The 14832-nt window shown below is 47.9% G+C and overlaps 2 protein-coding genes and 1 long non-coding RNA gene across 3 annotated transcripts in view; 2 read left to right on the forward strand and 1 right to left on the reverse strand.

Moving 5' to 3' along the window:
• Nucleotides 1–584: 584 nt before the first annotated feature.
• EIF6 (eukaryotic translation initiation factor 6) lies at nucleotides 585–5916 on the forward strand. Its single transcript, XM_080627662.1, has 6 exons — nucleotides 585–740; nucleotides 808–893; nucleotides 1905–2080; nucleotides 3628–3804; nucleotides 4401–4582; nucleotides 5784–5916. Exons 1-6 carry the CDS (start codon nucleotides 634–636, stop codon nucleotides 5791–5793), a joined length of 738 nt encoding a protein of 245 aa, XP_080483788.1. The 5' UTR covers nucleotides 585–633; the 3' UTR covers nucleotides 5794–5916.
• Nucleotides 5917–11304: 5388 nt separating this feature from the next.
• MMP24 (matrix metallopeptidase 24) overlaps nucleotides 11305–14832 on the reverse strand; it is a 34850-nt gene continuing 31322 nt past the window's right edge. Inside the window, exons 7-9 of the mRNA XM_080627663.1 lie at nucleotides 14001–14139; nucleotides 12802–13068; nucleotides 11305–11661 (exon numbers count right to left, since the gene is read on the reverse strand). Of these exons, the coding sequence (XP_080483789.1) occupies nucleotides 11324–11661; nucleotides 12802–13068; nucleotides 14001–14139 (744 nt within the window). The 3' untranslated portion in view covers nucleotides 11305–11323. The remainder of the gene's footprint in view (nucleotides 11662–12801; nucleotides 13069–14000; nucleotides 14140–14832) is intronic.
• Nucleotides 11575–14417, forward strand: LOC308226177. Its single transcript, XR_013957853.1, has 3 exons — nucleotides 11575–11650; nucleotides 12166–12466; nucleotides 14187–14417. It is a non-coding gene; the product is annotated as an uncharacterized lncRNA (long non-coding RNA).

Raw genomic sequence — 14832 nt, forward strand, 5'->3', positions numbered from 1 at the left:
CCTCCTCTCAGGCAGTTGTAGGGAGTGAATCAGTGCTGAGGCACTTGGGTGGCATCTGCACATGGGGATGGAGCTGCAAGTGAGTGCCATTGTGCACTGATGGTGCCAGCACGAAGGTGGTGCTTGGGCACAGGTCACACCGGGGACAGGGATGGTGTGTGCACGAGTGGTACCTGGGCACGGCTGTGTCTGCACACAGGGGCTGGTGGCCCACAGTGGAGGATCACAGAATCATCAGGGCTGGAAGGGCCCTCTGGAGATCATCAGGTCCAACCCCCTGCCAAGGCAGGGGCACTGAGTAACCAGGCACAGCTCCTGCAATCCCTCCTCATCAGGGAGATGCTCCAGACCCCTGAGCATCCTTGTGGCCTCCGCTGGACCCTCTCCACTGCCCTGTGCCTGTGGTGGCACCGCCAGGCACTCCGCAGCCCGCGGGGTCAAGGCGCGGTGGCGCAGACCCCCTCGCAGCTGGGGCCGATAGGGGGCACTGTGCGCGCCAGTCGCGGCCGGGGCCGCTCTGCCCCACGCCTTCCGCCCGCCGCCGGCGGAAGCGGAAGTCGCGGCGCCGCGTGGGTCCGGCCGAGGCTAAGGCTCCTGTTCTTCTCCCGTCCCGGTCCCGGTCCCGTCCCGGCCATGGCTGTCCGCGCCAGCTTCGAGAACAACAACGAGCTGGGCTGCTTCGCCAAGCTGACCAACGCGTACTGCCTCGTGGCCATCGGCGGCTCCGAGAACTTCTACAGGTGAGGGAGCGGCGCGGCGCGCCCGGCCCAGCCCCGCGCCCCAGCTGACGGCGCTTTCTCGTTGCAGCGTGTTCGAGGGGGAGCTGTTCGGGACCATCCCGGTGGTGCACGCCTCCATCGCCGGCTGCCGCATCATCGGCAGGATGTGTGTGGGTACGTGACGGGGCGGCCCTCGGGGCCAGAGGGGAGCGGCGGAATCGGGAGGACGAGCCCGTGCGGGGCGGTGCCGCGGGGGGCGCTGCAGCGGGCCGCGCCCTCAGGCCTAGAGGCTCTTATCCACAGCTCGGAAGCTGTGGCTGCCCCATCCCTGGCAGTGTTCAAGGCCAGGTTGGACACAGGGGCTTGGAGCAAGCTGCTCTAGTGGAAGGGGTCCCTGCCCGTGGCAGGGGTTGGAACTGGAGGAGCTTTAAGGTCCCTTCCAACCCAAGCCAGTCTGGGGTTCTGTCTTCATGGGTGGGAAGAGGAGTGCAAATAGAAAAAGAACTCTCCCGGTGACAGGGGACTTCGGGGGGGTTTCACCTCTTGGGCCCTGAAGATGGGTGACAACTACGTGTAAATTCTGCAGTAACTGGGAGTTCTGTTTCTCTCAAGGTTAATGCTGCAATGCCGGCGCTGGGGGGCAGAACCCGGGGACCAGGGCGGGCATTAACAGAAGGGAAGGTTGGAAAGAAGCCTTTTGTCTGTCTCTGGCGAGGAGGGCCCCATTCAGTCAAACAAGCTTCCTTCTTGAGTTTTGTTTCTGTGAAAAGAATGTGTTTGTCCACCCCATCTTGCTGCTTTGCAACAGAGAAGGATTGCAGACAAGCAGCATCTGTACATTTTGGGGGGCAGTTGGCATCTATAGGGGAAATTCCTGTTAAAGTGTTTCATTGAGAACCTCAGGCTTCCTTTACTTCTGTTGAAAAAGAGCAGTGATTAAAGGTGCCATTCACCCATTTGTATGAGCTAAGTCTGTGCTTCATCCTGGTTTGCTCTTGCCAGTGGTGCTGTTCTTTCTACAGGGAAATGTTATTTCTCTTGGGCTGAATTCTGAGCGTGGGAGGAGTGGATGAAGCAAGGGCAGTTCAAGGCATGGTGTGACCGTCAGGAAAGGAGGACCCTGGGGAACATTCTTTTTTTCTTCTTTTTTTCCTTTCTTTTTTTTTTTTTTTGCTGTCACTGTAGGAAACAGGCATGGACTCTTGGTCCCAAGCAGCACAACAGACCAAGAGCTCCAGCACATCCGCAATAGCCTGCCAGATTCCGTACGAATCCAACGAGTGGAGGAGCGTCTCTCAGCACTGGGCAATGTCACTACCTGCAATGACTATGTAGCTCTTGTTCACCCAGATCTTGACAGGGTAAATGGCTCTATAATGCTTTTAAATTCATAGTGGGTGCACGTGAAATGATTGCCAAGTTGCAGTTTGGGTTTGGAGCTGTTGAGGAATGCTGTGTGTAGTATGGGGACGAGAAGGACTGTGCTCACAGCTGAGCTGGTGTCATGGAGGGAGCTGTGTTGTGTTTCTTTTCTTCTCAAGAGAGAAGTCTCTAAGTTGGACTTTGGACTTCTGACTTGCTTTCAGTTGATCTGCTTCTTATATTTATCTTCATTGGAGCACTGTGTGCAGTTCTGGTGTCCTCAACATAAGAAGGACATGGAGCTGTTAGAGCAAATCCAGAGGAGGCCACGAGAATAATCAGGGGCTGGAGCACCTCCCATCTGAAGACAGGCCGGGAACACTGGGACTGTTCAGCCTGGAGAATAGAAGCTGCATGGAGACCTCAGAGCAGCTTCTGGTGTCTGAAGGGGCTACAAGGATGCTGGAGAGGGACTCTTCATCATGGACTGTATTGATAGGACAAGGAGTGATGGGTTCAAACTGAAACAGGGGAAGTTCAGGTTAGATATAAGGAAGAAGTTCTTTACTGTGAGAGTGGTGAGGCACTGGCACAGGTTGCCCAAAGAAGTGATAAATGCTCCATCCCTGGCAGTGTTCCAGGTTGGAGCAACCTGGTCTAGTGTGAGGTGTCTGCCCATGGTAGGGGATTGTAACTGGATGAGCTTCAAGTCTTTTCCAGCCCAAACCATTCTGTAATTCTATGATTTGTGGATGTGGACCCTCCCCCAAGCATAGTGTGTGCCCTCTTGTTCAGCATGCTGCAGTGAATGCCTTTTGTACACAGGAAGAAGGGGGATGTGGAAGCATGTTGCCAGGTGCAGTTCACTTTGTGTATGTGAAACAGAATGAATAAAAGAGATTGTGCATGTACGTGATGAAGAGAGCATAAAGAAGAGTTCAGTAAGGACTATAGCAGTAGTAGTTACAAGCTACTGCTGAGCTTGCTGAAGTTGATAATAGTTGAAAGACGCTGTGGATGTGGTGGTGTGCAGGTTTACAGAGGGGTGGAAGGAAAATGGAAGCTTCTTGTGTGAAAGTTTAAGGACAGAGGAGACAAAGTTGCTGCTACTTTATGTTTGAGAGCTGATGTCTTCATAGCATTAGAGAGAAGGGTATTGTGTGGCTACAGGTAGTGAAGGTCCTTACGGTGTTTTCAGTTTGTGCTAAAGGTAGTAAAGAAATGGGACTTGGTGTTCAGAGTGCAAAGTTAAAAAAAGGAGGAGGTGGGGGGAAAGTAATGGTCTTTGCAGTGCATTATGTTTTAACTAAGTGTAAAAAGTAAGGGAAGATAGCCAGAGAGAGATGGATCAAAATAGTTCCCAGTGAAATGCTGGAGTGGAACGAAGTTCTCACACAGAAGGATAAGACAACTTTGTCCCAGTGGTTGGGGAGGCTGAGAAAGTGTTTTGTAATGATTGGGTTGGAAGGGGTTGTGGAAATAGCTTGACTTCAAATTCTACAGTACCATTTTGATGGAAGACTTTATCCTGTCTTTCTGTTTGCAGGAGACAGAGGAGATCTTGGCAGATGTACTGAAGGTTGAGGTTTTCAGACAAACGGTAGCAGATCAGGTGCTGGTAGGAAGTTACTGTGTTTTTAGTAACCAAGGAGGAATTGTGCACCCCAAAACTTCAATTGATGATCAGGATGAGCTGTCTTCATTGCTCCAGGTCCCACTCGTGGTAAGGCATTTTGGGTTTGTGTTTTCTCTTGCCATTCCCTTCCAACCCAGTTCTCAGTTTTAACGTTTCTACATCTCGTGGGCTCCCAGCTGCTGTTTGTCTGCAGAGCTGTTCCAAGTGGGAGATGAGGAGAGACAACTTAAACAGAGCGAGTCTTCAGAGACATTTTCTCTACATTTTCTGAGTCTGAATAAACTGCTTAACACCTTTAGTTTGCATCTGAAACATTGCTCTGCTGGGATTATCCAGGTTGTGCTGATGGATTCGTACAGAATGTGTGTGGTTTGGCCAAAGGCAGTGTTTAAGTAATTAAGTAATTAAACTTTTTGCCTGCTCACTGGATTTGTGAATTCCACAATTCCTGGGCCTTTATGCTTCCTTCTTGTTAGATTTTATTTCACTGAATTTTACACAATTTCCTCTCCAGAGATTAAAGGCTGTCCATTAACCTTTTTTATCTGAAATCTTTCTAATATCCCTTATGGCAGAAGCTTTAATCTTTCCAGGAGCACGAGTTGAAGACTTGTAACGAGGATGTGTAAGGGAAGGTGCTGCTGTCAGCACACCCTGGTACCTCTTGTGCTTTGTTTTGCCAGGCTGGAACAGTGAATCGTGGCAGCGAGGTCATTGCAGCAGGGATGGTTGTCAACGACTGGTGTGCCTTCTGTGGGCTGGATACAACCAGCACCGAGCTCTCAGTCATTGAGAGTATCTTCAGGCTGAATGAAGCTCAGCCAAGTACCATTGCTACCAACATGAGAGATTCCTTGATTGACAGGTGAGCAGGACCCAGGTCTGTGTATAGCCATGGTCAAAACAGGCAAGATTTTACTATAAAACTGGCTGGTTCCCTAACTGATTTATCTTCTTTTTTGCTCCTTTTTTGTTATTTTTATTTTATTGTTTTACTTCCTCTTCCCTTTCGTGGGGTTGCTCACCACAGTTACCTTGTTGCAGAGGGGTTTGTTTCCTTGCAGCTGCTTAGTCCTGTATGGAAAGTGTAAAGGAGTTTATTGCAGTTAGAATACTTCTTGTGTGAACAATATCCATTCCGACTTCCAGATACCACCTGTTTTTTTCTAGCTCTTCAGTGTTTGGCTATGACATGAATGGACTTTTTTTAAACAAATCTTGTTTTAAAAGTTAAAATGCCAGTGACTTTGCCTTGCTTTTGATTGTTGTAGCCCATAATGTTTGCTACAAATGCCTGCTGCAACTATTTCTGGAGCCAGAAACACTCTGGAGTTTGGCTGCTGCTGCTTTGAATCTTTTTAGTTTAAGGCTGCTGCCCTAATTACTGAGTTTTTTAAGCCTTTTTGTCAAAGGCTTTACCCAAGTTACCTTTTAGTGGGAGGCAGGTTTTCTTGTTTCCTTCCTGCAGTACTGGTGATGTAGGACCTTCCCTGTTCATTGATGCACGCAGATTCTTTGACAGGATTTAGGCATGTGTATAGATGAATGTGCTCTGCATGCTTCGTTTGGGCTTTCCTCTGATTACAACTCTTGGAATCATTGCTGTAGTCCTGGAGTGTGTTCTTGAACTACCTGGGCCATTGTAACTTAGTGGCTGAATTCTCACTTATCATAAAAACGTGTGGGAATGGTTTATGGCCTAAGGAAAGTCTAAGGAATTCCTGAAATGAAGAACCCCGTGGGAGAGTTCTTTGCTGCCCCTGTACAGTTGCTGTATAAAGGCTGGATGTCTCTGAGCATAACAGAGCCATAATTAAACTTGCTCTGAGCTTTTGATAACTATCCAGACCAGCCTGAATGTACATCTTGCCTTTGCCAGCTTGACTAGCTTGTTCTTGGGGCTGGCTGTGAGCAGCACTAGGTCTGCCTCCCTCTTTCATGTTCTAGGAAGGGAAATTTGTACTGGGCCTTTGTAACTGGGGAACTGACTGTACTGGTGTTTTGAAATGCCTTCTGCGCTCTCTAGCACTTACCTAGTAAATCTCCTTTCTGTTTTCTCTTTCTAGCTTGACATGAGCAGTGTTGGTTCCTACTTTCCAGAAAGCTCCTAAGGAGTGAAGTGTCAAACTGCACTTCGGATTACAGACATCCAGACCTTCTGATGTCATTTCTGGAGGCCTGGCCCAAGGAAAAGGCTACAAACCCAGTCTTTTGTAGTGTTTTGTAAACTGCTACCTGTCAAATAACATGCATAAGTTATGAATAAGGAATGCTCTCTATCCCTTTGCTGGCATTTTCCAGTTCTTCAGCTATGCTTTCTCGTGTTGTGATGCTAACTGTGCCCTTCATGTGAGCCCGCTGTATTTACTCCTGTGGCTCTTGGATATTGATCACTAGAGATTGTTTTGCCTTTAAATAATCCCATATCAGTGTTGTCCCGCACAGCACTCTAGTTCAGCACACATATGGCACTGCCCTCTCTTTCCACACTCTTGCCAAAGAGGGGTGGTTTTGCTGTACGTAGACTTAAAATCCCCTTGTATGTCCAGTGCCAAGAATACAGTAATCTTTGTGCCACAAAATAGTCCAAAGTCATCCCCTGCACTCTTGCTCTGACCTGCAGGTATTCCCCCATGGCTGGTGATGCTGAAGAGATCAGCTGTCATTAAAACGACTTTCTCAGGGTCCGTCAGGGACTTCTAACAGCAGCAGTGTGTGACTGCCCCTGGAACAGTGGTAGTTGATCTGTTGTCTGGTGGTATGTGTGCTGCTGCTGAGCCACCTGCAAGAGAGCTCAGACAAGCTCAGTGGGCTTCAGTTTGTTCTACAGGAGATAGCAACCTATGCTGGGAAACTTAGAAATCATCAAATCCAAACCACCCAATCTTGAGTTATCTCAAGAGTATCTTGACTCTCTTCAGAGAGTTGTCTCAAGTAGCTTGAGACAAAGGTTAAGTAACACGGTTCTAACCAGTTACGCCATTCAGTCAGATGTTGCAGATTTGGAGCTTGCTGATTGAGAGCTCTGCCCTTATAGGGGTGTGATGATGACAAAAAGGAGCTGTACGTACTGGTTTCAGGTAGAAGATAGTAATTTGCTTCTAAACAGAGCTGTTGGTCACTGATCTCTCAGTTGCTTCTGCTTGGCTGTTAGAGATGTACTGGAAGCATAGAAATACCATCATTTCCCATCATGAGGGTACGGTTACTCTCAGGTGGGTTCTCTTGAGGAGTGCAGGTCTGAAGGCAGTGTGGGCAGGTTTTTGTTTGGTGCTTCAGGCTTTGTAGAAGATTGAGTAAACTTTCATTTTTGTTTATTTTGTTCATTTTGTCTGGATGTTTAGGGACGGTTTTTTAAAGTCTTGATTAAAGGTTGCTCCTTAAATAAAGATTGCTACAGGATCTTTCCTGGTCATAGCAGTCCTGTCTTGGATGGTAACTGAGCCAGGGGTGCCATTTCCAGAGAGCTCCCCTTCTGCCACTGGGGAAGCCTGTAAGCAGCTCATAGCTCCTTGCTTCTTACAGTTAGCAATTGGTGATTATGACAGCGTTGATATAGTGAACCACCTTTCTTGGCACTGGCTCCAGGTCTCCTCTTAGGAAATCTCAGTATTTAAAGTGGTTTCTGTAAGCTAAAACTCCCAAAGAAGCCAGGGCAAAGGAGTGAGATTCCCAGTCCCATGGGAGCCTGCCTTGCAGTGTCAGAGCTGGCAGGTGCAGGGCCATGAGGATGAGACCATGAGAACAACTGTGAAACAGTAAGGGAGGAATGAGAGCTTGGGAACAGCAGTTACAAGAGGCAGACCCTTGGCATGACACAGCCTGAGGCACTTGGAGCACTGTGCAGTGCCTGACTGACCCTTTGTATGTGCTTTCATCTCAGAGTCGGCACTCTCCAGTGGAGATGCCAAAGAAGGTGTTAAGGAATGGGCAATAAAACCAAGGCGTTTGTCTCTAGTGCTGGGAATTGCTACCGTGGGGTCTCAGGATTCTTACAAAGGAGATTGCTGAACTAAGAGCCTGTGGTTTATATGCCACAGGTATCTGCCAGCTTTGCTATCGGGCTGTGGCAGCCAACATTTGATGTCAGGTATTACAGAGGGTTGCTGGAATCAGCTGAGGAACTACAGCTGTGGTGAACAAGTCTGGTACTATGAGAAAGATTGGAATCAAGCCCTGGGATGAGTGTGACAGGATGGAGAAGAGTTGTGCAGAGGTTTTTGAGGGAGGAATGAATGTTATCAATCACAGCTCAAGATTCAGTGGGGAAGTCACAGGGTGCAGAGCTTTGGCTGCCATAGTGTGTTTAATATTCAGAAGTGTCAGGATCCTTCACTCAGGCTTTTGTGAACCTGAGTCCTCATGGTGAGAGACGGGAGATAGATCCCCTTGAGGTTTAATGACTAATTATAAATTAGGAACAACTAATCTCTCTCACAGTGGAGAACCATCTCTGACTGCAGTGATTGTGTTTCCCAGCGTGTTTCTAACTTACCTGGAAAATGAGCCTATTTTACTGGTGATGCAATTATTTAAAGTAGTCAGCAATGGAGGTAGAGGAGTAGAATGTTGAGTGCAGGGTAGGGCATGTCGAGGGCTGCTCGTTGTAGGGGCTGTAACTGCTGCACTCATGGTAAACGTGTGCCAGGACTCCCCTGTGGCTGCACAAGTGGCCTGTGCTGCAGGGTGCTGTGTCCCTGCCAGGAGCACAGTGACAAGAGCCTCTTGCTGCTGGGTTAGTGTTGACAAAGTAGTGCTGTGCCCTGCTCCCCTGCTGTGGCAATATGTCCTGGAGCTGTGCTTCTGCACAGGAACTGGAACATGGGCACCTCTCCATGGAGGTGCTGATGGGAAGCAGACCCAGTCTCTGCCAATAGGTGCTGTGTTTCTGCAGCATAAACCAGGATCCTAGCAAAGAGCTCAGTGGTTTGAATATTTAGGCACTATCCCTTACATGAATATTGATGTTTGGGCCTGGAGCCAGATCATCCCTGGACTGCCAAGGGGCTGATCTTGACAAAAGTGAGATGATAGCAGTGGGAAGTTGGTCAATTGCTCACCTGCCTGCCCCAGCCTCCCAGCACTTGTAACCATACAGGGCTGTTCCTCAGCCCCTTCAACACTTACACAAATACTATGGCCTTACAGCAGGAGCCAGTCATGAACCAGATAGAAAAGCTACCAAGCTGCTTGTCCAGTTCTTTGGAGCAGCAGTTCCTTGGGCCAGGCTGGGTTTGGCAGTGCGGGGCAGGCAGCTCGCCTTGCTGCAGCGGGGAGCCGGGCTCTGCAGAGCAACACAGCTCACAGGAAACAGCTCTGGGTGTTGTGCTGTGCGTCCCACTTGTAACTGAGCAAAAATCTACCTCTGGGCAGGAGGAAAGCCCGACACAAACCAAACGAGACGTTTCTCTAGGTTGTAATAACGTTTGTTTTTTAATGATGGCTGTTGGAAGTTGCTCAAAGGTTTGGGCTGTCACAGTCCCAGAAGAGATGGCAGCGTACAGATGAGTTGGATGTGCCATGTGGCTGTGGCATTCAGAGTGTGCATTCTACCACATACATAGTACACATAGCAACGACGGAGTAGCACGTGTGGGGGGTGTCTAATTAGTAGCTCCGATTTCATTTGGTCCTTTGCACTCCTTCACCCATCATGAGACATTGTCACTTTTTTCACTAAAATTCAAAGTTTTGCATCTACAGCTCCTCCCTTAGTTTGTAATACGTTTGTAATATTAGTTTTTAATGTATAAACACAATAAACAGCTTGGCTATGGAAATCAAGTTATGAAGGACAAAATACAGTTTGAAACCACGTTATGCAGTCCTAATGGGCTTCACTAGAAGTCTCTATTTGTCTATCCTGCTTCACCATAGCGATAGTTGAGCACTAGGTGGAAATTCAGAATGCTAATGATTTTTCTGCTGCTTCATTCCTCATCATTGGAATTAGGAACATTTTGAGCATGTTTGTCATGCCTGGGTGTTTTGCACAGCTGCCATTCTAAAGCTGCACCTTTGCTACACCAACTGGACATTCTGTGCATTGCACTTCTTGCACTGAATTAATTCAGTTTTAGGCAGAGGGCTCATGCTAATCACCTTCCAGGGAGCTTGAAAAGCAGTTCCTGTACTTCCCTGCACTTCCATGCAGGGCTATGAACTTCCCCAGTACACTGCACTGCAAGAAACTTTTCCTCCCCTCTTTAACATGATAGAAGTACCAATATCAACGACAAAATGGACCAAGTTTGTGGCTAGGACACAACATCCTAAACCAGTCACAACTGTAAGAGGGATAAGCAGAAGCTACAGTTGTAGAAGAGACTTGTGAGGACTTGCTAGCTGAAAGTTCAGGTATTTATCTAGCTTTTACCTGGGTTTTATGTCTCTGCCAAATGTGGCTAGTGCTGACCTTGTTCTACTGCAGGGCACGCTGCCTTTGGGCCTTGCCATACACTTGCCTGTGAAGAAGTGAGCAAAAACCAGAAGTTTTGAAGGCATATGACGTTTGTGACATCTACAGGGGTTGGATTTAGGTTTACAAACAGGCCTAATTCTTACTGTATTTTGACTAGGTCAGCAAAACATCATGATCCCACTCCAAACAAACACGTCCATTCTCCTGAAACCCAACATACAAATTCCACAATCTAGTTACACATGCCACGTAACAACAATTCATCTTTTCCCAGCATTGTAACAGGGGCAGAGTGCAGGGTACGTCTATACATGTTTGCCAGTGTATCTGTAACCATTGGTTCATTGTTTCTTGTTGATGGGAGCTTAAAACAACATCATGTGACATTTAAATATTTCTTTCATGAATGGCTCCCAAAACAAAACCATGAATTCCCATGATTTAGACCCAATTACTTTGTCTTCAGATTGTCCCAGTCTAGGGCTTGATGTTGCCATGTGGCTGGTTTGGTGCTTCTTGAGCTTCTGCTCTGCACTCCTTTACCTCTTCGAGTGCTTAGTGGTTCCTCATGCACTGTGCTGAGTGGCAGCGTTGCTTAGTTATGAATGTACAAAACATCTGACCAGCAGGTATTGGAAAATCGTATCCAGGTCATTCCCTGGATTTTGTAATAAACTAAGATCTTTTAGAATGGTTCAGCATCAGAATGTCTTCTGCTTACGATACTGAATTGTTCCTGTTCATAGAATTCATGATCTTCATTCATTTATGAGACAGCTATTAAAAAAAATGGTTCTGTTCAGAGGTGGTTTAGCTACACTGGAGAATGCTGGGTTTAACAGGGAGCACTGGTGCAGGGAACTGAAGGAAGTTTCCCAGGTCAGTTGAAACCTGTCTTGAAGACTCTGATGTTAGCAGAGTGAGCCTGTGGAAGATGGCACACCAAGACTGACACGCGACTGAGGCAGTAAGAAGGAAAGAGGCTCCACACTGCAAGGCTGCCTGTAGCTTTTCCAGTTTTCCTGCTTATTTCAGTCCCAGGCTGTCCAAAACTTGTTGTCACTGAAGTAGTTTTGTTTGTAGGCTCTGAAAGCATTTATTTCTTCTTTTTTTTCTTTTTTTTTTTTCTTTTTTTTGTCCATAGTCCTCACCAGTTCCATGAGTTGAAACGTGCAGCGGGCTCTGTCATACCCATTCCTGGACAGGTCTTTTGTAATACACAACATTTTGCTGCACCTCTTTGTTTTTAAACTGGAAGATCGTGTATACCAAGACAAGGATACACAGAGACAAAATGCAAGGGATCACGACTGCGATTGCATTTACAGTGCTAGGCACATCGTTTATTGTCACCATAATGTCCACGTCGTCGTGGGGGAGGCGTCTGTCTTTGCTTCGTTCAACATCCTTCTGGTTACAGCCCATCCAGTCTTTGAGGATTGACCTGGGGTAGCCTGGCTCCACAGTCAGCTGCTGGTTATCGAACTTCCAGTACTCCTTCCCTTTGTAGAAGTAGGTATAAACTAGGAGACAAAACAGAGAGGCTTTCTCACCACACCATTTCCAGCTGGGTAAGCTGTGCTTGTGTGAGGATACACAGACAGCCTGGAAGGCTGCAGGTGGCTGCCTGTGCTGATAAAACACAGCCAGGTTTGGGGATTTTGGATTCCAGAGCACCCCAAAACCACTGAACAGTGAAGGTGGTTTTGGAGCTGGGATTTAAAGGAGAAGCCATAACCCTGGCTTGTGGGTGCAATACTGCCCACAGAGCATTATTCCCCTTGGCCAAGACAAGGTGTGAATAAAAGAAACCCAACTAACTTTAAAGTATGCTCTGCAGTGAGTTATTTTTCACTAAAGCATTGGTCAATATGAAATAAGACTGAATGAGTTCTTTTGGCCACAGAATCCAGAAGATGTGGCATTTGTTAAGAAGCACTCTTATGCTACTGTTAATAAAAGGCTGATGGTTTATGCTATGTGTTGTCTGAAGTACTCAGATGTCTCCTTCTCTAATCCCTCTCAAGTGATTAGGAAAAAAAAAAGGCAAATGGAACAGTGGTGGAAGTGCTGGGTCTCCTGCATCCATCCTCCAGCTCAGCTCTCAGTGCACTCCAACCCAGCCCCACAACCCCAGATTTAAACACAGCCTCAATGGCACAAGCCCCTTCTGTAAGTTCTTTCCCCAACTGGAAGAGGAGGAAGGAATCTTCAAATCAGAGAAAGAAATGTGCTGGAAGGAGCCTCTGGAGTTCCAACCCCCTGCTCAGAGAATGGCTGCAAAGTACATCAGGCAGGCTGGAGCCTGTAACAATGACTGAGCTACAGGTAAGAAACTAGGAGGAAAATGTAAGATACAGCATCATTGTAATCACAGCCCAGGAAAACTCAGGTAGGGGCTGTTGTGGCAGCAAAACTGGAACAATTCCACTTCCCAGCCCCAGAAACGGCATTAGGATAACACAGTTTAGCAGCTGAGGAGGTACATGGGTTAGCGTGAGGTTCAGGGAGGCTCTCAGACTGCCAGTGTCTGCAGTGCCACTGTGACCCTAGGACATCTGAGACCTGATTCCTATTTCACACACCCCAAAGTCCAGCCACCCAGCTCCCAGGGTAGACAAGCTATCCCGGACCTAACAGGGGCAATGACTGCAGATACATACAGCCTTCTTTGCTGATAAAAGCTCCCTGTGGAGCCTGAGGAACTCCTCTCCACACGGTGATGGGCTTTGGGTATCCTGGGTCCGTTGCTCTCTTGTCCTCATTGTACCTCCAGTACCTGTCTCCTTTGAAGAAGTAGGTTTTGCCAACGGGCTCCCAGCGCAGGGCTGTGTCTATGCCCTCCCGGGGCAGGCAGCTCCCCAGCTCCACCAGGCTGTGTGGGTAGCCCGGCTCTGCTGTCACTTCTTTAAAGACCCAGTATTTATCTCCTGGAGGTGAATGGGGACACAAACAACAAACAGATTCGCCTAATCAGCAGCTGAATGAGCTAAATGTAGAATAGCCTCAACGAAGCACAGCCTGTAAGGACCTCCAGGATTAAGTGTATTATGTGAGAAATCTGCTCCTCTTCTTCATTTTGAACCTGAAACCTCCTGGTTCCGCTTGCTGCTTCTCAGCTCGTTTTGGAAGGGATGTTAAACAACCTTTTCCCATTTACCTTCTCTAGACCAGTCATTTCAGAGACTTCCCTCACACCCTGTCTCTGTCATCCCTCATGGAGGCTGAGGAGCTCCTTGCGGGATGTCAACCCACACTTTCTGATCATTTCTGTTGCCTTGCTCTGGGCCACCTCAAGTTTTAATACAGTTTTTGAGCTGAGGGATTGAAGCTGCAGACATAAATGGGGAAGACAAGGTACTGTGGTTTTGTACAGAGCCACTCCTCCTTGCTTACAACGTGCTCTCAAGTTACAGGACCCTGTTCAGACGCTGTCACAATGCAAGGAGCTAATGTGGGCCCCAGCATAAGGTTGGATGTTTTGTCTCTTTAGGAGACAATTGTCCAGAAATGTGGTTTGGGAATGTCCTATACCCAGAGAGGCCTTAATGCCTTGTCAAAACATGTTCAAGGAAATAGGCAGGAGACTCCAGCCTATCCTCCTGCCTATCACTCCCAGGGTAATAGGAGCTATTTCTTGTTATCATACAGAAGCCAACTTTCACTAATCAATGCTAGCTTTATACAGAGACTGTCCTGGCAAGGCCAGCCCATGCTAAACGTATATTTTAAGAATTAGTGGCTGCTTGAAGTGTCCCCGTGGAAAAGGACAAGGATGCAGGGTACCTCTTTTCCCCATCTTCATGCCGTAAGGCTGTGATGTGGGGCAGATGAGGGAGGCTGGTACTGAAATGTACTGTACCTTTGAAGAACACGAATTTGCCATCAGAGCGCTCATAGGCTGCATCAATCTTTGCGGGCAGGCCCTTCCAGAACTGCTCGATTTGCATGGGATAACCCTCCTGCACCCGGTTGTTGCGCAGCCGCCAGAACCAGCGATCCTGAGAAAACCAGAAGCCTCTTCAGACTGAGTGTTTTTATCTTGCAGTCAAACCAGGCTGGGCGTCCAGCATCAAGCATTGCTAATCCCTGCCCAGGCCCCACAACCATTAAAGACAGAAGTCCCGGTTCAGGTGACAGCTCCAACCCAGCCCAACACCGCCTCCAGTGAGGGAAGCGCTCCATGGGGAAGATGGCAGCCAAAAGGGTGAGAAGTTGATTGCTGGTGCTGTGAAAAAGGGTGGAAAGAAGGAGAGGAAAAAGGAGCAGGGGGAAGCAAGTCCACAGTTACAAGTGTTATGAACTCGTGGGTGAGTGTCTCCTCTGCATGTCTGGTCACTGAGGTGTCACATGTGTCCTGGTACAACTGGTGTTCTGCTATCACCCCAGGAGAGCCACACAGCCTTAACTCGGGACTGTGTGAAGCACACAATGTCCAAAGGAGTTACTAAATAACCCTTTAAGATCATCAGCTAAAGCCACAATGGACGCTCAAGGACAAGTAAGAGCAGGACAGGGCCTGTGAGGCTTCTCGCAGATACTGTCCCAGCCTTCAACTGTTTTCAGTTCAGGCTTTTTTCTCCAACTGATGTGGTCTGCCCATTTCACGACCTTCAACATATCCCTCTCCACATTCACACCACTGGGCAGAGTGAAAAGTCACTGGCATGTCCACATTCAAGGCATTCTAATGT

Source organism: Psittacula echo (assembly GCF_963264785.1).
Source record: "Psittacula echo genome assembly, chromosome: 12".
Taxonomy (NCBI): Eukaryota; Metazoa; Chordata; class Aves; order Psittaciformes; family Psittacidae; genus Psittacula; species Psittacula echo.